The following is a 22,809-nucleotide window of genomic DNA, read 5'->3' as shown; positions in this document are numbered from 1 at the left end:
TCAATGTGTAATGGTATTATTTTCTCAACCCAAGAGAATAGTACAGGCAACATTGTGTACATTTTGTTAGATTTTTTTTCATTTCTTTTTTATTTTGAATATGTAAACCTATCATGTCAAGAATTTATCATAATGATGAAACTAACTAGAAGGGTGGACTGAAGTCTGGAGGGAGAAAAAGACAGAGAGAGAAAGAAAGCGAGAAGACCGGCAAAGAGAGAAAGAAAGAGTGTGAGTTGTACATCAGTATGCTAACGATGGAGTAAGTGAGTGTCAGGGAGAGGTAGAATGACAGGAGTAGCTGAGCAGAAGAAGGAGGCTGTCAGATCGTTATAGTGACTCTGTGACACAGGCAGAGGTAATGACCTCAGTCAGGTGGAAGAATAAATGAGCCAATGGCTTTCCTCTACTCAGGGGTCATTGGGTCAGACAACCAGACTCCCTATTGGCCCAACCATACAGAATCAGAGCACCTTATTGGGCCAGGCATTCCACCAAAAACATCTGCCAGCAGTGAATGACTTGGAATATGACTTAATATTACTATTGGTCAGACTGGGAATTAGAGAATGTGTACCAGGGTTGGGTTCAATTCAATTTCAATTCAGTTAATTCAGGAAGTAAACTCATTGAGGAAAATAATATGTTGTATTTTTGGTTTACTTCCTGAATAGCCTGAATTGAAAGCATTAATTCAGAGGCAGGGCCTTATTACATGTTGGGACAAGTGACCTACATGGGCACTTGTCCCAACATGTTAGCATGTTAAATAATTTAGCGTACTGTATACTCTGTACATCTAGAAAGGTCAGCTACACATTACAGTAAGCAGCCTATGCCCAAACACATGATCTCCAACGTCCTTTCCCTTTGTCTGTGTCATGCCAATTATTCACACTATAGGCCTCGTAGTCTGTCAGGTAGAGAGAACCAAAGACCTGTATTGTCTGATTCACAGTATAACTGAGACAAGGCAAGCCGAGCTGTACTAGGCTGGCCTGGTTACATATCCACTACAGTTGCTGTAACCGTGCTGGAAAAGACAATGTGAACATAATGTATCCAAGCCAGCACAGTACGGTTTGGGTTGGCCCTATAGTGTAATTGGTAATCATGCATTGGTCCACTAGATTTACTGTACCTGAAACAAGACAGTTCTATTCTAGATTATTTTGGGTTTCTGTGTCTCCATCTTATTACTGTTTTATTACCAACAGGAGGGCCCCTTTTAGAGAGATGACCGTTCCATTACTAGAATGGACGTTTGTCTTCTGTTAGTTCTGTCTTGTTTCTGTTGTTATTGTTGCTTATTTTTTCCATGTTTTTATGACCATTGACATTTTTTTAATGTTATTTCCTTCCCCTACTGCCGCCGGGAAACACCACTTCTTTATTTTAACCACTCTCTGATAGTGATTTATTGTGAGTAAAAAAAAAACGGGTTCCCTCCTACCCAGAGTGCAGTGCAAGTGTCTTTTCTCTTTCTCAGCCAATAGTATACTGTATTCTATGTTGCATGTTACCAGTGTAGTATTTGCATCCCTCTCCTCGCCTCTCATCTTTACACTGTCCTGCCTCAGACCAGACCTGAAGGAATACAGCAGAACCCAAACTCAAACCAGCATCTGATTGTCTAGTGTTTCTCCTCATAGGCCCATAGTCTAGCCCAGCCTCAGGTTCATTTCAGATGACAGAGTGGAGTGTGATTTTATCATAGAAGTACATGAACTCTCTTCGACTCACTTCAAAAAGTTATTTTTGCCGCAATATTTGGTTGTTAAACTGAACAGATCTGTATTAGAAACCCAATCCTAAGCTTTGTCATCAGCTGTCCTTAAGTCCTCCTTACCTCCTCTAATGTCACGCTCTGAGAAAGTTGTAAATGGATGTGGTGACAATCTGAAATATCAAACCCACAGATTGATATAGGTAACGTTAGTCATGGATTTAAAAAAATATTTTTTTGTGATTTTTTTTTACGGGGCTATTTTGCATGCTGCTTTATTTTCTGAAAAGCGGAAAGTGTTCTTGTGGGAAGTTCTTAAAATATTTCAGCTTATTGAGCAATGTTGCAAAACACAATCAAAACAATCTGGTCGTACCACCCTCACTGCTTCTGGTCCCTCCCCCGCCCCCCAGTGCTCTAGTCCTCTGCCCAGCTCCAGTCATACCATTACACATAGTTCATCAGTACATTTAGAATTGAAATGTCATCGCCCCCAGCCCCACTGCATTTCAATTCTATATGGTCATCAGGCCCTTTCTTACTCACTGCCCTCAGTGACCTGAGTGAAAGAAAACATCTTCATTAGACAGTTATTTTAAGCGCCAATGTTGTACTGCCATTTGGCCACTAGATGGCCATGTCTCACAGTCCTGCATGTAGCCTATTGAAGGAAACTGACACACATCCTCAGAAACCTATTCAGCCAGAATATGATGAGCAACAGGGTGTTTCAGTCATAGACTGTTATAGAATTACTAGAACGGTAAAAAAAAAAACATTTTGACTGGAACACTCATGGGTATACTCAATATGGCCGCCGGTCCAACCATCACAGACCCATTGATTTGAATGGAGTTACTGTACTAGTAATGGTAATATCTCTATGGTTGCAGTTAACTGTAGGTGTATCTTAACCTTTACAGTAGTTGTCATACAAATCTTAAAGGGAAAAGTTGTCTTATGTTAGTTTCATCATTGCATAGATTAACCCATGGCTGTGTTTTATGCAGCCTGGTCTCATAGTCTAGGCGTAACATAGTAAAAGTAAATCCGGGGCATTTGAATTAGTGTGATTTGTTACGTTTGATATGGTCACATAAGACAAAAGATTACTTAAGGCAAAAGTGGGTGATTGGTCGGTGTGGAAGGGTGGGCGTATAATGCCAACGTCTAGCGCCTAGCGCGTTCAAATCTCATCACAACTTGATAACTTTAGCTAATTTGCAACTACTTACTACTTTTTATCTACTTTGCAACTACTTAGCATGTTAGCTAACTCTAACCTTAACCTTTAGCCTAGCTACAACAAATTGGAATTCATAACGTCATACGTTTTTGCAAATTTGGAACTTATTGTTCAAATTGCAATTCGTAACATATTGTATGAAATTCAATTCGGAACATATCATATTGGAATTGGAATTCGTTACTTATCATAAGAAATGGATGATGGACATCTTCAAAAGAATAACTACCATATGAAACGTAACATATCATACAAATTGGAGTGGATCGAATTTACTTTTACTATGCTATGTCTACCCCTGAGTCCAGGTTGGTTTTATGGTGCGCAATGTTTGATGGTTTGGTTTGGTTGGTTGAAGATGTCTGAACACAAAGTGAGTATTTCAAGGGAAAACTGTTCTTTGTCTTAAGCATTCCTCTATTTCCATTTGTGCTTTGCAACATGGTACAATAACTGGAGAGTTTAAAAGGCGTTTTAGTTTGGTTGTTTTCTATAAGTATCCATATGTTAATATAATATGACTGTTAATATAATATGACTAAGTTTGATTTACTATTCAAATTCAACACTGCTCATCGAGTTCTTGCTGAATAGGGTTGTCTTTCACTTAAGAGGATCAATGTCTGTTAGTCAGGTGTACATTTTAGGACATCCTTCTCACTATCGATTTTCAACACTGGCTTCGCGATGACTTCGTCTTTGTACGTTTTGTCAGGTATAATGTTGAATGGGACATACGAAAACATACTTTTATTTCTAGAACTACAAACAAAAGAGACAGCACAGTTGTGTGTGAGCCTGTGTGTGTTAACAATCACCTTTGACAAAATGTACACAGACAGTCATGTTCTTGTGGACTCTTGTGGTGAAGAATGTCCTAAAAGGGACACTGTAGTCCGTACTGTAGTAGATCAGGGTAACGGGTATGTGTGAAGTCATTTGAGTCAAACACATTGTCATGTCGTGTTCTCCATCTCCCCCTCCCATGTCTCGCTAACCAACAACTACATGTACAGTACTGTGTTCCACTGAATGCCCAGCCTAGAAAGAACTCAGAATAAAACTCAGAGTTCAGCATGAAATGAAAGCCACACTGCATGTCTGTCACGCCTCCAAAACTGTTTCTGCTCTGTAAAGAGGTACCACACTCCACCCCCTTTAATCGCTGTGATCTCTTTATGCATGCTTATGAATGCTTATAAAGTGCTTATGCATGCTGTTTATAGGACACAGTCCCTGTTTGGGGCCAGGCCTCGCTCCCCATTCTCTCTCTGGCCACAAACTGAAACCTGCCACCTCGTTTGGGCTCCTAACCACACATGGTTAAAACAGTAAAAGTAGACTTATAGTTCTCCGAGAGAGTGCCAGAGTTTCTGTGAGGGTGTTAGAGTGAGTTAGTGACTTGGTACCCTGGCATAGGGAGAATGGGAACCAGGGATTGTTGTTTGTTGCCTGAACCAGAGTCACAGAAATCTAGAACTGCTGCTCTGAGGGGCTTTCATTACCTACCGCTACTTCTCCTGGGGTTAAGACCTCGACACATCTACTGTACACGCACACACACCTCAAATGTTTTACATACAGATCTGCCATCTTAATTTGATCACTCTGTTGTCGCAGAGAATTTATGTGTGCAGCAGGAAATGCAAAGGTTTAAAATGGCTTCTAAAGTTTTTAATTTTCACTTTAAAATGTCAGACTTGATTTGCCCTAATGAAAAATGTATCAACCCCTACAAAAATGTCCATTAATTATAATCCACATAATTATTCACGTTTCCTGTTGCTGCATGCAATATATGTTTTCCTGCTGTGAGAAGCAGGGTCAAATTAAGAGAGTTCATCTGTACTCCATGTACATCCACAGTAACTTGCAAACACATACACAAACCTCTCTGGGGAAGTGCTGGTTTAGTGAAACTCTTGTATTATAGACTAGCATGGTATGGCCAGTCTAGCCAATAGAGTAGTGTGATGATGCCTTGACCAGGGCTGCTGCACCTGCATGAAGGGATACAGGTACGTGATCCACACCTTTAGCCGGACGCATAGAGGATGTTATGATCTGTTCTGAATGGAATAATATGTGTCTCTAGGAGGTTTGCTGCTGAAGACATTGCCCATGCTACTCTCCTACCCCAGAATGACTCCCCTTCCATCTACCCCTGCTCCCCTTTCCCCCACTGTCATATTGGCCTGTATACCTGTTATAGCATTTTCAGCCTTTGGACACAGCTTGACCCTTGAGCCTAAGACCATCTGTACTACAAGTTAAATTGGACTACAACATTCAAATTGCTCAAAACTTTATTGATCATAACAAGACTAGGATAACTTTGAAAAATGCATTTTTTGGCCTTGATAATATATTGCACACAATTCTCACTGCAAAGAACCAAAAGCAGTTTGGCACTCTAGCCGTATACTGTGGGGTCCAAAATTATTGACAGCCTTGATAAATTAATGTATAAAATACATAACTAAGATACTGATCTATATTGTATGCAAAAAAGGGAAATTATATTTTTTTATACTAATACAATTGCTCAGAGAAATAGGTTTTGTTTAACAAGTTATTGACACCCCTGTTTTTAATACCTTTCAATACCTCACCTTGCGAGGATAACGGAGGGATCTTAGACCATTCCTCCGTACAGAATCCTTCCAGATCCTTGATATCCTTTATGTGTGCTAAAGGACTGTCCTCTTCAATTCAAACCACAGGTTTTCAAATGGGTTTCAAGTCTGGAGACTGAGATGGCGATTGGAAAATTTAGATTTTGTGGCCAATTAATAATTTCTTTGTGAATGTTTATGTGTGCTTGGGGTTACTGTCTTGCTGGAAGAGGCAACCAGGTTTTTGGCTAAATTGTCCTGGTGCTGGGTTAAGTTCATGATGTCGTTGATCTTAACAAGGGCCCCAGGACCAGTGGAAGCAAAATAGCCCCATAACATCAAAGATCCACCACCATATTTTACAGTAGTTATGGGGTTCTTTTCTGCTTAAATCAAATCAATCAAATTTTATTCATCACATGCTTCATAAACAGCAGGTGTGGGCTAACCATGACATGCTTACATACGGGCCCTTCCCAACAATGAAGAGAGAAGGAAAATAGAGAAGTAATAGAAAGTAAAACACGTAATAATAAAAGTAATACTAGATACATAAAGAATAACGGTAACTTGGCTATCTGCAAGGGGTACCAGTACCGAGTCGATGTGCAGGGTTATGAGGTTATTGAAGTAGATATGTATATATAACTAGGAGCGGCATATGTGATAAGCCAATTATGAATTGGCCACAAAATAAAAAAAAATGCAATCGCAAGTCTCCGGACATGAAACCCATTGAAATCCTGTTGTTTGAATTGAAGAGGGCAGCCCATAATTACAGATGAAGGATATCAAGGATCTGGAAGGATTCTGTATGAAGGAATAGTCTCTGGTTTCTGGTTCCCAAACCCGGTCTTGGGGGCCCTTGTGGGTGCACGTTTTGGTTTTTGTCCTACAGTAGCACTACACAGCTGGCTCAAATAATCAAAGCTTGAGGTATTGAAAGGTATTGAAAACAGGGGTGTCAATAATTTTGACCCTTACCTTTAAGAGAAAATATTACTTATTTAACAATCTCTTTCTCTGAGCAATTATATTAGTATAAAATAAGATACTTTCCCTATTGTTTTAAGCATACAATATAGCTCAGTATTTAAATGTACAGTATTATATACAGTTATTTTTGCTCATCTTTATCAAGAGTCTCAGTCATTTCGGACCCCACTGTAAGAAGCTCCCTAACATTTTAGGTGCCCATTACTGGTCTTTTGTTGGGTCTCAAGCTAGTTAGAGCTGGCATCTAAGGCTTTGCACTTATTATCTCCTTTATGGAAGGAACCTTCCGGCTTCCCAACATGAGTGTTTCTCCTTTTGCCATTAACCTGCTGCTTTTCCTCTTCCTCTCATCCCAAAACATGACTGTAGCCAAGATGTCCGTCTACAAACAAATGAAACTGGCATGTTGTTTTGATTGCGGCCGTTCAGAGCGAGACTGCTCTTGCATGTCAGGCAGTGTACATAGTAACATGGACACCCTACAGAGGGCCTACCCACTCTCCTCTGTCTCTGTTCATGATTGCGCAACCACTTTACGTGCCTGTAAGTTATACCGCCCAACACGTGTTGTTACATGTCTGTTGTGTGTGCCCTGTATGTGTGTGTGTTTCATGTGTAGGTATACATGTGTGTACTGTATGTGCTTTATACGTAAAGTCGTCCACGTGGCGTGCTTCCATAGTTGTGGCTTATTTAAATGTATTTATTGTTATTATTATTATTATTAGTATCATTCATTTGAGTAGTATTTATTCTTATTATTTCTGTGGGTTGTATTGGGTGGTGGTGGTGGTGTTGCTTTGTGGTGCTGCTCTACTGTAGCTGTTAGCTCTGAGGCTAGCGCATGCTACATCAGTCAAGCACTCGTGTGGTGACTGTGTTATTAGACAGTTGGTGTTTGGTGTATTATATTGTTTCTAATACAGTATATTATGTATAAAATGTGACGATGTTGAAGGGATGCTTTATCTCTGACTGTATGCAATATCTCGATGACAGTTTTAATTTATTTTTGTTGTCGTTTTGTCTTCCTTTGTTTATGAAGGCATCCCATGCTTTTAGGGGAACCTCCTTGCTAACTGTGTTTCTGTTCTGTTCCTGATCATTTTATTTCAAGCTCACAGGACTGACTTGTGCAGGAACGAGAGCCATGCTCGAGTGATGTTCATAGAGCGATATTAATAGAGAATGTAGATATGTAGCATATCAAATGGGGTTCACCTTAAAGGTACACTACTAAACAAAATGACATCATTATACACAATGGGATGACCTCCTACCTACATCAACAGAGACTTCAATTCCCCCTTCGCTAAGCCCCATCCCAGAATTTTAGGCAACCATTGCAGCGCTCCAGTGGATAGCAACACTCACTAACCAAGCTTGAGTCCAACGCATGGACAAGCTCTCATTTCAAAAGTATGGAAGCCAATGAGGGCAATGGCAAAAGCGGAGGGTTTTCATAAAAAAACAAGTTGTTTAAATGGCTAAATAATTGAACAGTACACCAGGGGTAATTGGGACTGTGTTTCCTGAAATGCAGTGCCTGTTGATGGAGTATTTCTACGAATCCGAAATTATACTTTTGTTGCATTGTTTGCTAGCTGGTTAGCTTGCTAGCGCTCATTGACCAACATTGAAAATGTTGCTAATGTTAGTTAGCTAACTAGCCAGTTAATATAACTTGTATTCTCCAAATGTATGTTAACTTGCTCAGTTAGCTATATTATTAATATAACTCACTGCTGTCAACATCAGCACTACTTAGCTCCAAAATTAGTTAGTAGCTTTGACTGCATGCTGACGGTGCATTCAGAGCCATCCGGTGGCTAGCCACAGTTCAAACTTAATTTTACCAGGTTCCTGTGAAGCCACAGTCCACCATAACATTCCCGAAAGTCTTCCGATTAGCATGGGGTGGTCAGTGTTTAATTTCATTGTGTATTAAAAACACAGTTTGAGATCATTGTGAGGTGTTTTCTCTTTGAATTTGGAATTGGACTTCCCGGGACAATTAGGAGCGAGGTAGCAACCGTAACCAGAGGGGTTGGGCTTAGCAAAGGGTGATTTATTGGCTCTTCACAATATCACACGCTCCCTTGTGGCCACACCCTGTTGTGCATGATGATGTCAGTGTTTACAGCCTCATTGCCAGACTTAAGTGTTTATCATAATCCAAAACATGTACGTATACACACAACAGTGTTCTAGAATATTGGACTGTTGGCCTTCATACTTTTCGAATTCTCAGCGAAGCTCAAGCAGTTTCTCCAACTGTCAACACATTCAAATGAATAGAGGACGCGTACCGGAGCCGTGTTGGTTTGGAATTGTGGAGAGGTGCACGTTTGGGCTGTGTCCCCCATGGTCTCAGAGGTCATGTAGCTATGTCACAGTGGGACCCCTACAGCGTCTGTGGACTATGATTCATGCTTTACACAACGTGTCCCTTGAACGTTCTCACCGTGGCTTATTACATGATCCCTATGTGATAATATGACTGTCAGAGTGTTGTGGTCTGTAGTTGTTGACAGTTGTGTATCTCTTTTCATCCTAGGAAAGCGGTTAATCTTCCAATAAGAAAACAATGAATATGATGAGTGTTGAGTTATACCCAGTTCGGATCGTGACCCTCAGCCATGATACTCATCCAGCCACAACCAGCCAACATATATGGATTCACTTGTAATTAAGTAGCGAGCTACTCCACAGGATTAAAATAAATAACTCCCTCTCTGTTTTCCCAGACTTGATCTTTGTCCCATCAGATTACTTTCTCCTCTCCCTCAGTAATCAGGAACCCAGAAGATCATGTTTTGTTCTTTCCTGAAAGGGATAGATTAAAAAAAAAGTTGTACATTATTTGCGACAGTGTTTCATCCAAACCATTTTTTGTTTTGTTTGCTGGTTATTTAGCATCATCCAGAATCTCCTGGCTAGCATTTTTGTAGCTTGTAGCAATGCTAGTGGAAACAGATTGAACAAGTTAGCGCTGCATTCAAAAGCATGGGGAACAAGCCCTCTGTTGCTCCTCTAGGTGTCAGAGCTGCTAGGAGTACTAGGTGGAGGAGTCAAGCGCAGAGAGCAGGGATTCAAGAACGTGGATTTATTTTCCAGTAGACAGGGAAAAACGATCATGCCCTAAACACACGGGCGCATGAAAATACGAGTCCAAAACACAGGACGCCGGGGACCCCTCGATATCCAGAGGGGGCGGAGGGACCTCCGGTACCTCACCTTCCTGAAGGGGACCAGCTACCACCGGCCTGAGGAGAGACACATGAAACGAGGGGTTAATGCGATAGTAAGAAGGGAGTTGCAATCTATAACACACCTCGTTTATCCTCCTCAGGACTTTAAATGGCCCCACACACTGCGGCCCCAGCTTCCGGCAGGGCAGGCGGAGGGGCAGGTTTCGGGTTGAGAGCCAGACCCTGTCCCCTGGTGCGAACACAGGGGCCTCACTGGGGTGGCGGTCAGCACTCTTCTTCTGCCGTTCACTGGCCTGCCTGAGAGAGTCCTGGACTGCCCGCCAGGTCTCCCTAGAGCGCTGTACCCACTCCTCCACCGCAGGAGCTTCGGTCTGGCTCTGATGCCACGGAGCCAGGACCGGCTGGTACCCCAGTACGCATTCAAATGGCGACATGTTAGTTGAGGAGTGGCGGAGTGAGTTCTGGGCCAACTCTGCCCACGGGACGTACCTCGCCCATTCTCCTGGCCGGTCCTGGCAATACGACCTCAGAAACCTACCCACTTCCTAGTTCACTCTTTCCACCTGCCCATTACTTTCGGGGTGATACCCAGAGGTAAGGCTGACCGAGACCCCCAGACGCTCCATAAACGCCCTCCACACCCGGGACGTGAACTGGGGACCTCGATCAGATACGATGTCCTCCGGCACCCCGTAGTGCCGGAAGACGTGGGTAAATAGAGCCTCCGCAGTCTGTAGGGCCGTAGGGAGACCAGGCAATGGAAGGAGACGACAGGACTTAGAAAACCGATCCACAACGACCAGAACGGTAGTGTTCCCCTGAGACGGGGGAAGATCAGTCAGAAAATCTACCGATAGATGAGACCATGGCCGTTGTGGAACCGGGAGGGGTTGTAACTTCCCTCTCGGCAGGTGCCTAGGAGCCTTACTCTGTGCGCATACCGAGCAGGAGGAGACATAGAGTCTCACGTCCTTAGCCAAGGTGGGCCACCAGTATTTCCCCCTAAGACCCCGCACTGTCCTCTCAATCCCCGGATGACCCGAAGAAGGTAGTGTGTGAGCCCACCAAATCAATCGATCACGGACACCAAGCGGTGCGTACCTAAGGCCAGTCGGACACTGGGACGGCACAGGTTCTACCCTCAACGCCCGCTCGATGTCCGCGTCCACCTCCCATACCACCGGGGCCACCAGACAAGAGGCTGGAAGGATGGGAGTCGGATCGATGGGCCGGTCATCCGTGTCATAGAGACGAGACAGCGCGTCGGCCTTAGTTTTGAGGGAACCTGGTCGGTAAGAGATCGTAAATCTAAAACGAGTAAAGAACATGGCCCATCTAGCTTGACGCGGATTCAGTCTCTTCGCCTCTCGGATATACTCCAGATTGCGGTGGTCAGTCCAGATGAGGAAAGGGTATTTAGCCCCCTCAAGCCAGTGTCTCCACACCTTCAGGGCTTTTACCATAGCTAGTAACTCCCGGTCCCCCACGTCATAGTTCCGCTCCGCCGGACCCAGCTTCTTAGAAAAGAAAGCACAGGGACGGAGCTTCGGTGGCGTGCCCGAGCGCTGTGATAGCACGGCTCCAACACCAGCCTCGGACGCATCCACCTCCACTATGAACGCTAACGAAGGGTCCGGATGCGCCAACACGGGAGCCTCAGTAAACCTTGCCTTCAACTGGTTGAAGGCTCCATCTGCCTCGGCCGACCACCGTAGACGCACCGGCCCCCCCTTCAGCAGTGAGGTAATGGGCGCCGCCACTTGGCCAAAACCCCGGATAAACCTCCGGTACTAATTGGCAAACCCTAAAAACCGCTGCACCTCCTTTACCGTGGTCGGAGTCGGCCAATTACGCACGGCATTAACGCGGTCACACTCCATCACCACCCCCGAGGTGGAAATGCGATAACCCAGGAAGGAAACGGCTGGTTTGGAGAAAACACATTTCTCAGCCTTGACGTATAGGTCATGCTCCAGCAGTCGCCCAAGCACCCTGCGCACCAGGGAGACATGTGCGGCGCGTGTGGCAGAATAGATCAGGATGTCATCAATATATACTACCACACCCTGCCCCTGCAAGTCCCTGAGAATCTCATCTACAAAGGATTGGAAGACGGCTGGAGCATTCTTCAACCCATACGGCATGACGAGGTACTCATAGTGGCCTGATGTGGTACTAAACGCTGTTTTCCACTCGTCTCCTCCCCGAATACGCACCAGATTATACCCGCTCCTGAGGTCCAGTTTTGTGAAAAAACGCGCTCCGTGGAATGATTCCATCGCCGTAGCGATGAGAGGTAGTGGATAACTAAATCCCACTGTGATTGAATTTAGACCTCGATAATCAATGCACGGACGCAGTCCTCCCTCCTTTTTTCTCACAAAAAAGAAACTTGAGGAGGCGGGTGACATGGAGGGCCGAATGAACCCTTGTCCCAGAGCTTCCGTGACATATGTCTCCATAGCCAACGTCTCCTCCTGTGACAATGGGTTCACGTGACTCCTGGGAAGTGCAGCGTTCTCCTGGAGGTTTATCACGCAATCCCACCGTCGATGAGGTGGTAATTTGGTCTGGACTCTCCACCGACGTGGCACCGATGGAAACTCCCACACACCTACCTGAACACTCATCTGACCACCCCTGAAGAGCTCCCTGTCTCCAGGAAATGAGGGGATTGTGAATGGCTAGCCAGGGAACCCCCAACACTACTGGAAACCCAGGTGAATCAATAAGGTAAAAACTGATCTACTCCCTATGATCCCCCTGGGTTACCATGTCCAACGGAATCGTGGCCTCCCTGACCAGCCCTGACCCTAACGGTCGGCTATCTAGGGAGTGCACAGGAAAAGGTGGGTCTATCTGCACCAGCGGAATACCCAACTTACGGGCGAGTCCGCGATCCATAAAACTCCCAGCTGCGCCTGAGTCGACTAGCGCCTTATGCTGAAGAGGGGGGAAAAACGCAGGGGAAAAAATAACCAAAAACATGTGACCAACAGGGAGCTCTGGGTGAGTCTTGTGCCTACTCACCTGGGGTGGCCGAGGAGTATTCCGCCTGCCATCCCGACTCCCAGATGGACTCCTCCAGCACCGGTCCGAAGTGTGTCCTCTCCGGCCACAGTAGGTGCAAGAGGAGCCACCTCCTCCGGTCCCCCTAGATGCAGCTCCTCCCAACTCCATCGGAGTTGGAGCGGGAGGGCTGGGAGGTGGAATTGACAGGACCCCCTCTGAACGCCCGCGGGCAGCTAGCAGGTTATCTAGTCGGATCGACATGTCTATCAGTTCATCGAGGGAGCGTGTGGTGTCCCGACAAGCTAGCTCCCGGCGGACGTCCTCCCGGAGGCTGCAACGGTAATGGTCTATTAAGGCCCTGTCATTCCACCCCGCACCAGCAGCCAAGGTCCGGAACTCTAAAGCAAAATCCTGGGCGCTCCTCGTCTCCTGTCTGAGGTGGAACAGACGCTCACCCGCCGCTCGGCCCTCCGGTGGGTGGTCGAACACCGCTCGAAACCGGCGGGTGAACTCCAGGTAGTGGTCCCGAGCCGAGTCTGGGCTGTTCCAGACTGCGTTGGCCCAGTCCAGGGCCTTACCCGACAAACAGGAGACAAGGAGGCTCACACTCTCCTCACCCGAGGGAGTCGGACGCACGGTAGCCAGGTAGAGCTCAAGCTGGAGCAGAAATCCCTGGCAACCAGCCGCTGCTCCATCGTACTCCCTCGGGGGGGTGAGACGCAATGTGCTGGTCCCAGCTGATGACACTGGAGGAGTGGGTTGTGTCGTCTGCAGGGGAGCTGAAGGGGGCGTCGGGAGACCACTCCTCTCCCATCGTTCCATCCTCTCCATCATCTGGTCCATCGCTGACCCGATACGATGAAGGACAGCTGTATGATGATGGACGCGCTCCTCCATAGTTGGGAGAGGGGTGGTCGCTGCTTCTGCTGACTCCATAGTGGTGCGGGCTTCTGTCAGAGCTGCTAGGAGTACTGGGTGGAGGAGTCAAGCACAGAGAGCAGGGATTCAAGAACGTGGATTTATTTTCCAGTAGACAGGGAAAAACGATCATGCCCTAAACACACGGGCGCATGAAAATACAAGTCCAAAACACAGGACTAAACTGTCCAGAAAAAAATAATAAATCCACAATACAATCCAACACCAAATAACAGAAAAACAAGCCCGCACAAAAGCCAGCGGGGTTACTGCCCTTAAATAGCCTACCCACAAAACTAAACTCAAAACAGGTGCACCCAATCAGCCCAAACTAACAGAAACAAAAAATAATAGAATCGATGGCAGCTAGTAGGCCGGTGACGACGACCGCCGAGCGCCGCCCGAACAGGAAGGGGCACCATCTTCGGTGGGATTCGTGACACTAGGGCTCTCTGGACCTATCAGAAGACCCAGGCAGAGGAGCGAGGGGAAAGGGAGATGACAGTGGTAAAGGGAAATAGCAGTGATTGGATAGAGGGAAAAGAGAGATGGCAGTGATTGGATAGCGGGAAGGGGAAATAGCAGTGATTGGATAGAGGGGAAAAGGGAGAAATCAGCCCCATATGATTTCCACCTCAGCATTCTCCCACCATCTGCGAGTGAGCTCAGACTAGATTAGTGTCAACCGGCTGATGATGAGTTTGGTTTTGCCTCTTGTAGGTTGGTGGGCCACTACTCTCCCTCTGCACCAATTACTGACTATTAGGGTAGTTACTGGTCTCTCTCCTCCCTCAGCCCCTCGTAGGATTTCATGGAAGACTAAATCTTTCTTGTTCTCTTTAAAGGGGCAATCAGCAGTTGCTACATCCATTTTTGGACTTATAAATTGATGATATTTACCCATTGATTCTTGAAGAATAAAGCGTATCAATGCCCCATGAGCTTTGTTCAACTGTCCTACCCCAGCAGAACCCAAAATATAACCTTGTTTTACTACGTTTGTAAACAATGTAAACAAACACCATATTGCCTCAACATGGTTGTTAAAACTATAATGTTGATATCATGGATGGTATTTAGTATTTGTATTTATTTAGGATCCCCATTAGCCAAGGCAGCCGCTACTCTTCCTGTAGTCCAGCAAGATTTAAAATATTACATGACATTTCATGACACGTTTCACAACACATTAAGTGCGTTCCCTCAGGCCACTACTCTACTATCACATTATCTGTGTGTAGAGTGCATGTCTTATCATGTGTGTGTGTGTCTCTTCACAGTCCCCGCTGTTCCATAAGGTGTCTTTTTATCTGTTTTTTAAATCTGATTCTACTGCTTGCATCAGTTACCTGATGTGGAATAGAGTTCCATGTAGCCATGGCTCTATGTAGTTCTGTGCTCCTACCATAGTCTGTTCACTTGGCGATTGTGAAGAGACCTCTGGTGGCATATCTTGTGGGGTTTGCATGGGTGTCTGAGCTGTGTGCTAGTAGTTTAAACAGACTCGGTCCATTCAGCTTGTCAATACTTCTTACAAAAACAAGTAGTGATGAAGTCAATCTCTCCTCTACTTTGAGCCATGAGAGATTTACATGCATATTATTAATGTTATCTGTCCGTGTACATTTAAGGGCCAGCTGTGCTGCCCTGTTCTGAGCCAATTGTAATTTTAAGAGGTCCCTTTTTGTGGCACCTGACCACACGACTGAACAGTAGTCCAGGTGCGACAAAACTAGAGCCTGTAGGACCTGCCTTGTTGACAGTGTTGCAAAAAGGCAGAGCAGCTCTTCATTATGGACAGACTTCTCCCCATCTTAGCTACTGTTGTATCAATATCTTTTGACAATGACAGTTTACAAACCAGGGTTGCTCCAAGCAGTTTAGTCACCTCAACTTGCTTTCCACATTATTTATTACAAGATTTAGTTGAGGTTTAGGGTTTAGTGAATGATTTTTACCAAATACAATGCTTTTAGTTTTTGAAATATTTAGGACTAACCTATTCCTTGCCACCCATTATGAAACTAACTGCAGCTTTTTAAGTGTTGCAGTGATTTCACTCGCTGTAGTAACCGACGTGTATAGTGTTGAGTCATCCACATACAATGGCATGTCATTGGTAAAGATTGAAAAAAGGGGCCTACACAGCTTCCCTGGGGAATTCCTGATTCTACCTGGATTATGTTGGAGAGGCTTCCATTAAAGAACACCCTCTGTGTTCTGTTGGACAGCTAACTCTTTATCCATAATATAGCAGGGGGTGTAAAGCCATAACACATACTTTTTTCCATCTGCAGACTATGATCGATAATGTCAAAAGCCGCACAGAAGTCTAACAAAACATCTCCCACAATATTTTTATCATCAATTTCCCTCAGCCAATGGTCAGTCCTTGCATCCATAGCTCTTTCTATGAATTTGAGAATGGTTACATTCTCCAGCCCCATCCCTCAGCTTTTTACAAAAACGGTGTTGGGCCGTTGTTTCAACTGCTGATTGCTGCTTAAAAGGAGAAATCTGCAGTTACTACATACATTTTTGGACTTACACTGAGTGTATAAAACATTATAAACACCTTTCCATGACATAGACTGACCAGGTGAATCCAGGTGAAAGCTATGATCTCTTATTGATGTCACTTGTTAAATCGTCTTCAATCAGTGTAGATGAAGAGGAGGAGACAGGTTAAAGAAAGATTTTTAACAATTGAGACATGGATTGTGTATGTGTGCCATTCAGAGGGTAAATGAGCAAGACAAAAGATTTAAGTGCCTTTGAATGGGGTATGGTAGTAGGTGCCAGGCGCCATGGTTAGTGTCAAGAACTGCAACACTGCTGTGTTTTTCATGCTCAACAGTTTCCTGTGTGTATCAAGAATGGTCCACCACCCAAAGGACATCCAGCCAACTTGACACAACCGTGGAAGCATTGGCGTCAACATGGGCCAGCATCCCTGTGGAACGGTTTCAGCACCTTGTGGAGTCGATGCTCCGACGAATTGAGGCTGTTCTGAGGGCAAAAGGGGAGAGGTGCAACTCAATATTAGGAAGGCGTTCTTAAGGAAGGCGTACACTCAATGTATAAATTAATGATATGCACCAATTGAATTTTTAAGAATATAATTTATAAATGCCTCATGAGCTTAGTTCAACTGTTGTACCCCCATCAGAACCAAAAATATAAGCTTGTTTTACTCCAATATTTATAAACAAAGAAAATGTAAACAAACACTAGTCTTAAAGTCTTAAAGCTGCAATATGTAACGTTTTGGGTGACTCGACCAAAATCACATATACATTCTCATTGAAAGCAAGCCTAAGAAGCAGTATATCTGTTCTATGTGCGCTATGCTTCCCGTTCTTAAGGTATTTTACTTTGGATTTTGTACACCAGCTTCAAACAGCTGAAAATACAATATATTTGGTTATTGAAAATATATTTCCAAGTGGTTTAGATAGTACAATGATTCTCTACAATTGCTTGTGTTGTCACATGAATTGAAATTAGGCAAACTATTAGAATTTTAGCAACCAGGAAATGGTGTTGCGATTTCTGCATATTGCACCTTTAAAACATTGTTAATACAATAATTTTGATATCATGGATGGTCAGTCCTTGCATCCATGTCTATGAATTTGAGAGTTGTTACATTTCTCCAGCCCCATCCCTAAGCTTTTTACCGAAACTGGGGCTGGGAATCCCTTTGTTATTTCAATTACAGATTTCCCCTTTAACTCTGAACAAAACATATTTTTCGCTGAACAAAGTGAGTTAGAGATCACTATCGCTGGAATTCCTCTGTCCTTTTCCATGTTTTTCTCTTTCAGAGTGGATAAAATGTCTCTGACCATGATGATTTCATTCACATCTGAAATTGATTTTCAACTGGTTTCTTCTTGAATAGTGAATCTGCGAGGCACTTTACATTTAGACCACACATTATGCAGAGTTGCCAATTGAAATATACATGGACGGGCTAATAGAAGACATAGCCGTGTCTAAGTCTAAAGTGGGGGCGCTTCTTCCTAAGTAAGAGCAGTGATTCAGCTAGGAAGTAAACCTTGTGCAGGTGTAGTCATCTTTGGGACACGCTGTTTTTGGTCTCTCAGGGCGTTGTTTGTCTCAACTTCTGGGGACCATCTGGGGCAAAGATTCCGGTCTGGCGGCTGGGGATGCTTGGTTACGGTAGGGTTAGGGTCAGGAGAAGAGGTTTAGGCTGAAGTCTGGGGCTGGGGTTGGGGTTGCTGGGCAGGGTTGGGGACAGGAGAAGCGGTTTGGGCCTGGAGCCAGAGGGTTGGGGCTTGGGCTGTCTGCTGTGAACCAGAGACATAAGGCTGTGGCTAGTCTGTGTCTGACTTAGAGGGAGATGGGTATATGTGTGTGTGTCTCAGCGGCAGGCGATCCTTATCTAGCCTGACGTGGAAATTATGTTAGCATTTTTATTTCCCTGGCTCTGCTGGTCCATCACCGAAACCTGCCCTGACAGGTCCTGTCCACCAGGCAAGTTTGGTTCCCCCCTCTCCCCTCCGCGGCCCTCCACGCTCCTCCGTCGCTCTACCCCTCAGACGCTAGCCAGTTAGCCTGCCGCCTCTGCGGACGCAGGTAGATCGATAGCGACAGATGCCAGGGCCAGCGAGGGTACCTGTTTGAGGGTGTGTGTCACAAGGCAGCCCTGGGCCTTCACTGTGACCTTTACTGTTGAAGACAGAGCCGGGAGGGCTAGGCTAGATAGCTCAGTCTATGGGTGAATCTCCATTGCATACTCCTTGTGTCCTCTCTCCTCGCCTCCTTCTCAAAACTCATTGGAGGAGAAGATCCGACTAGAGGGACCTCTGTCTTTCTCATCCAATGGGTTATGAGAAGGATACGAGGAGAGAGGATACGAGGAGTATGAAAAGGAGATTCTCCCTTTGACTCCATCCCAAATAGCACCCTATTTGCTATATATTGTGCATTACTTTTGACCAGAGCCCTCCCTTGTTTCCTTCATACATAACTATATCCACTTCTTCCTCTAAGATTTATTCCTCTGAACTGTGAAATACTCTGAAACGGCTAACTTAGAATCACTTAGTAACTATGGTGGGTTAGGGGTGCTACTGTCCAAATCAAATTGTATTTGTCACATACACATGGTTAGCAGATGTTAATGCGAGTGTAGCGAAATGCTTGTGCTTCTAGTTCCGACAATGCACTAATAACCAACGAGTAATCTAACCTAACAACTTCACAACAACTACCTTATACACACAAGTGTAAAGGGATGAAGAATATGTACATAAAAAATATATGAATGAGTGATGGTACAGAACGGCATAGGCAAGATGCAGTAGATGGTATCGAGTGCAGTATATACATATGAGATGAGTAATGTAGGGTATGTAAACATATAAAAGTGGCATTGTTTAAAGTGGCTAGTGATACATGTATTACATCAAGATGGCAAGATGCAGTAGATGGTATAGAGTACAGTATATACATATGAGATGAGTAATGTAGGGTATGTAAACATTATATGAAGTGGCATTGTTTAAAGTGGCTAGTGATACATTTTTTTCATCAATTTTTACATTGTTAAAGTGGCTGGAGTTGAGTCAGTATGTTGGCAGCAGCCACTCAATGTTAGTGGTGGCTGTTTAACAGTCTGATGGCCTTGAAATAGAAGCTGTTTTTCAGTCTCTCGGTCCCTGCGTCGCCTTCTGGATGATAGCGGGGTGAACAGGCAGTGGCTCGGGTGGTTGTTGTCCTTGATGATCTTTATGGCCTTCCTGTGACATCGGGTGGTGTAGGTGTCCTGGAGGGCAGGTAGTTTGCCCCCGGTGAGGCGTTGTGCAGACCTCACTACCCTCTGGAGAGCCTTGCGGTTGTGGGCGGAGCAGTTGCCGTACCAGGCGATGATACAGCCCAACAGGATGCTCTCGATTGTGCAGACGGTGGTGTGTGTGTTTCTTTGTCCCTCCCTCAGTGTGTGTGTTATTGGGAGGTATGGGAGAGGGTAGATGTGTGTGTGACTGTCTTTCTGTTTGGGTTTGGTGTGTGTTCTGTTCAGTCTGTAGTCTGGGCTCATCCGTCCGTTCTGTGTGTTGTTCGTTCGCTCTCCACTCTCCCCGGATCACTTTTTAATTGAATACTCTTAAAAAACCCTCTCGACAGCTCCATGATAACAAAAAATAAAAAAATATTGGAGTAGATTCAATGTAAGGGGAGAAACTTCAGCACATTGCTGAGCTACTTTAGGAGTGGGGAGTTCAATTCAGCTCGTCTGAAAATGATTCCGAACCACAAAACAGGATTTTGATAACATCCCACAGTGCCACAGTTTTGTTTCAATTTCCAGAAGCACAACTTTATCCCCTCCCCTGTTTCACCTCACTCTCTCTGTGGCAATACAGTCCATCTCTCTCATTCACCTCCTTCACCCCATTCATCGCCTCCTCTTTTACCATTCTGCACTATTCTCTCCATTCAGCTCATATTTTGCGCGATCACCAATGTGTTTTAAAGTAGTTCTGATTCATTGTTGTCTAACCATTTTCTTTTTACTTCATTTTACATCCATCTTAAATCATTTGATCTCTATTTTCTGTGATGTCTGTCTGGTAGCTGTCTGTCTGTCTGTCTGTCTGTCTGTCTGTCTGTCTGTCTGTCTGTCTGTCTGTCTGTCTGTCTGTCTGTCTGTCTGTCTGTCTGTCTGTCTGTCTGTGATGTCTGTCTATGATGTCTGTCTGTGATGTCTGTCTGATATCTGTCTATGATGTCCGTCTGTGATGTCTGTCTGATATCTGTCTGTCTGTGATGTCTGTCTGTGATGTCTGTCTCTGTCTCTGTCTGTGATGTCTGGCTCTGTCTGTGATGTCTGTCTGTGATGTCTGTCTGCGATGTCTGTCTATGATGTCTGTCTATGATGTCTGTCTATGATGTCTGTCTATGATGTCTGTCTGGCATGTCTGTCTATGATGTCTGTCTGGGATGTCTGTTTCTCAGTTCTGTTTGTCTTTTCTGTCTGTCTCTGTCTGTCTGTCACTCTCATCATGATCATCACCACTCTCTTCCTCCATGTAACCTGTCATTTGTCTCTTGCACTTCTCCTCAGCCAAATATAAGTATAATGGATATGTCAGATCACGTAAGTGTGTTTCTCTGTCCCTCCCCATCCTTGCTTCTGCGACCACCCAAACCCCTCCTCGTGTTTAGTACCTATAATACTGTAGTCCCCTCGCCATATCACCCCCCCAAGTATTAATACAATGCTTTGTTTTGGTTTTTGTTCTCCCCTTTAGTTCTAGAACGCAAAGCTACCATCTTAAAGTCTCTGCTGTACATGATGTGAATTGATGTAGTGTTCCTTGACAATAATAACAGAGTTTGTCCACAGTGATGATGTGTAAATGAATCTCATGTCTGTCATTTTATAAGCCCCCCTTACTTCTTACATCAGAAATGCGTAGATAACTTCACTATATTCTCACTAATTGACCTAGCTAATTCAGTACAAAACAGATGCCTCCCTAACTGTATAACATATGTCCTTTATATATACTGAACATACAGTATATTTGTAATAATTGATTTAAGATCATGCTCTTGTTCTTGATGACGTTGTGTTCAGACCAATACAGTTGTGTTTGTATTGTGCTGCGTCTTGCAGCAGAGGGCGCTACAACACCAGGGATAACGGGAAGTCAAAAAGAGACTGGCGTTCGGTTCAAAGCAGATTGCAATTTAGGTAAATCTCTCAGTATAAAGTATAGTATTGACCAAATGTACTCATTTCTGTCCTGTTTCATATAGATAATGTGAATGTTCCATGCTGTTTGTTTGTTATAACATTATTTTTTCAGCTTTTTTATCCTACAGTTTAATAACCATTTCAGATGCTTACTGTATAATACACTGCTTTCTGTGTTTATCATAACAACAGAAGTACTGTATGATACCATAACAAAAATAGCTGTAATGATAATATTAATGCTAACAATATTATAAAATAATATTAATAATACAGAAATGCTAGTAATACAAACCATAATAATCCATAATGTTACATAGCAAAAAATACCCCAGAATACTATGATACCAATGTACTATCCAGCACCGGTAACCCTAATATTAATACACACATCAAACTTAGCTCAGATACAATAAACGAACAATAATATCTTCAACAGTATTCTCCCTGCTGTCTTTTCCTATCTGTGATTTGCATAGGACCCTGATGGGGGCTTGCATGCGTGATCGCCCCGTCTTGTGATTAGCATTTCTGGTAGGGACAGTTGCCGTCTGGGCTGTTCTGAGTGAACAGTGGACCTGCCAGGGTGTGTGAACGTGCTCTAATGCTGCGCGTGTTTGACAAGGGCCAGATGAATCCAGGAGCTATCGGTGGCGCGCTGTAAATCAAGGAGGCAGCTGACGGCTGGGATAAACCTCTGTTTAGCGCCCTGGGGGGGCCAAGACCACGACACATACAACAACCTAACAACCTACTGTACCAACCGACTAACCAGCAGGAGGACAAGAGAACACTTCCCCTGCGCTCCTCCGCTTTGAAGACCAGCTATTTGGTTTACCTCCCTTTCTTATCCTCTTTTCCTCCTCTTTTCCTCTTTTTCTCCTTCCTTTTTTTGCTTTACTTTTTGTACCTCTCCATTCTTTTCTTTTCCTCTCTTCTTTGTGTGTTCCGAGACAAATTCTAATAGAAATCATTTCACTGTGGTTTTAAAATGTGAATTTCCATCTACCAATACTGTACGAGTATTATGGGCATACGTCCTCTACATTTGCCTATAGAGGGGTTTGGAAAGTAATTTGGCCTGACTATTTCCAGACAGCCTGTGTTACTGCTTTGTTCTAACACGCTGTGTAGTAAAATGGAAAGAGAGGGAGAAAAAAGCAGAAAAAGCTTTTAATTAATTCATGTTTATTAGGAATGGCAAAGCAAATGTCATATTGAACATTTTATTTTAAGCGTATGCCAAGTGCCTAAGTGGTGCTAAGTAAAACCGAGGTGTCATCGTCAATTACCGAGAAAATGATGGCTGCTTTCATGGCACACATACAGTCCCTTCTCAAGTCATCTTCAAGGGG

The 22,809-nt window shown here is 44.3% G+C and overlaps 1 protein-coding gene across 1 annotated transcript in view; it reads left to right on the top strand.

Annotated features, from left to right (window-relative positions):
- The window catches only part of LOC120045928 (calcium-activated potassium channel subunit alpha-1), a 176,926-nt gene that overhangs the window by 116,658 nt on the left and 37,459 nt on the right, over positions 1 to 22,809 (top strand). Inside the window, exon 20 of the mRNA XM_038990854.1 lies at positions 1,414 to 1,422. Within this exon, the coding sequence (XP_038846782.1) occupies positions 1,414 to 1,422 (9 nt within the window). The remainder of the gene's footprint in view (positions 1 to 1,413; positions 1,423 to 22,809) is intronic.

Source organism: Salvelinus namaycush, chromosome 4 (genome assembly GCF_016432855.1).
Source record: "Salvelinus namaycush isolate Seneca chromosome 4, SaNama_1.0, whole genome shotgun sequence".
In the NCBI taxonomy this organism is placed as follows: Eukaryota; Metazoa; Chordata; class Actinopteri; order Salmoniformes; family Salmonidae; genus Salvelinus; species Salvelinus namaycush.
This window is presented reverse-complemented; position numbering and strand designations above follow the sequence as displayed.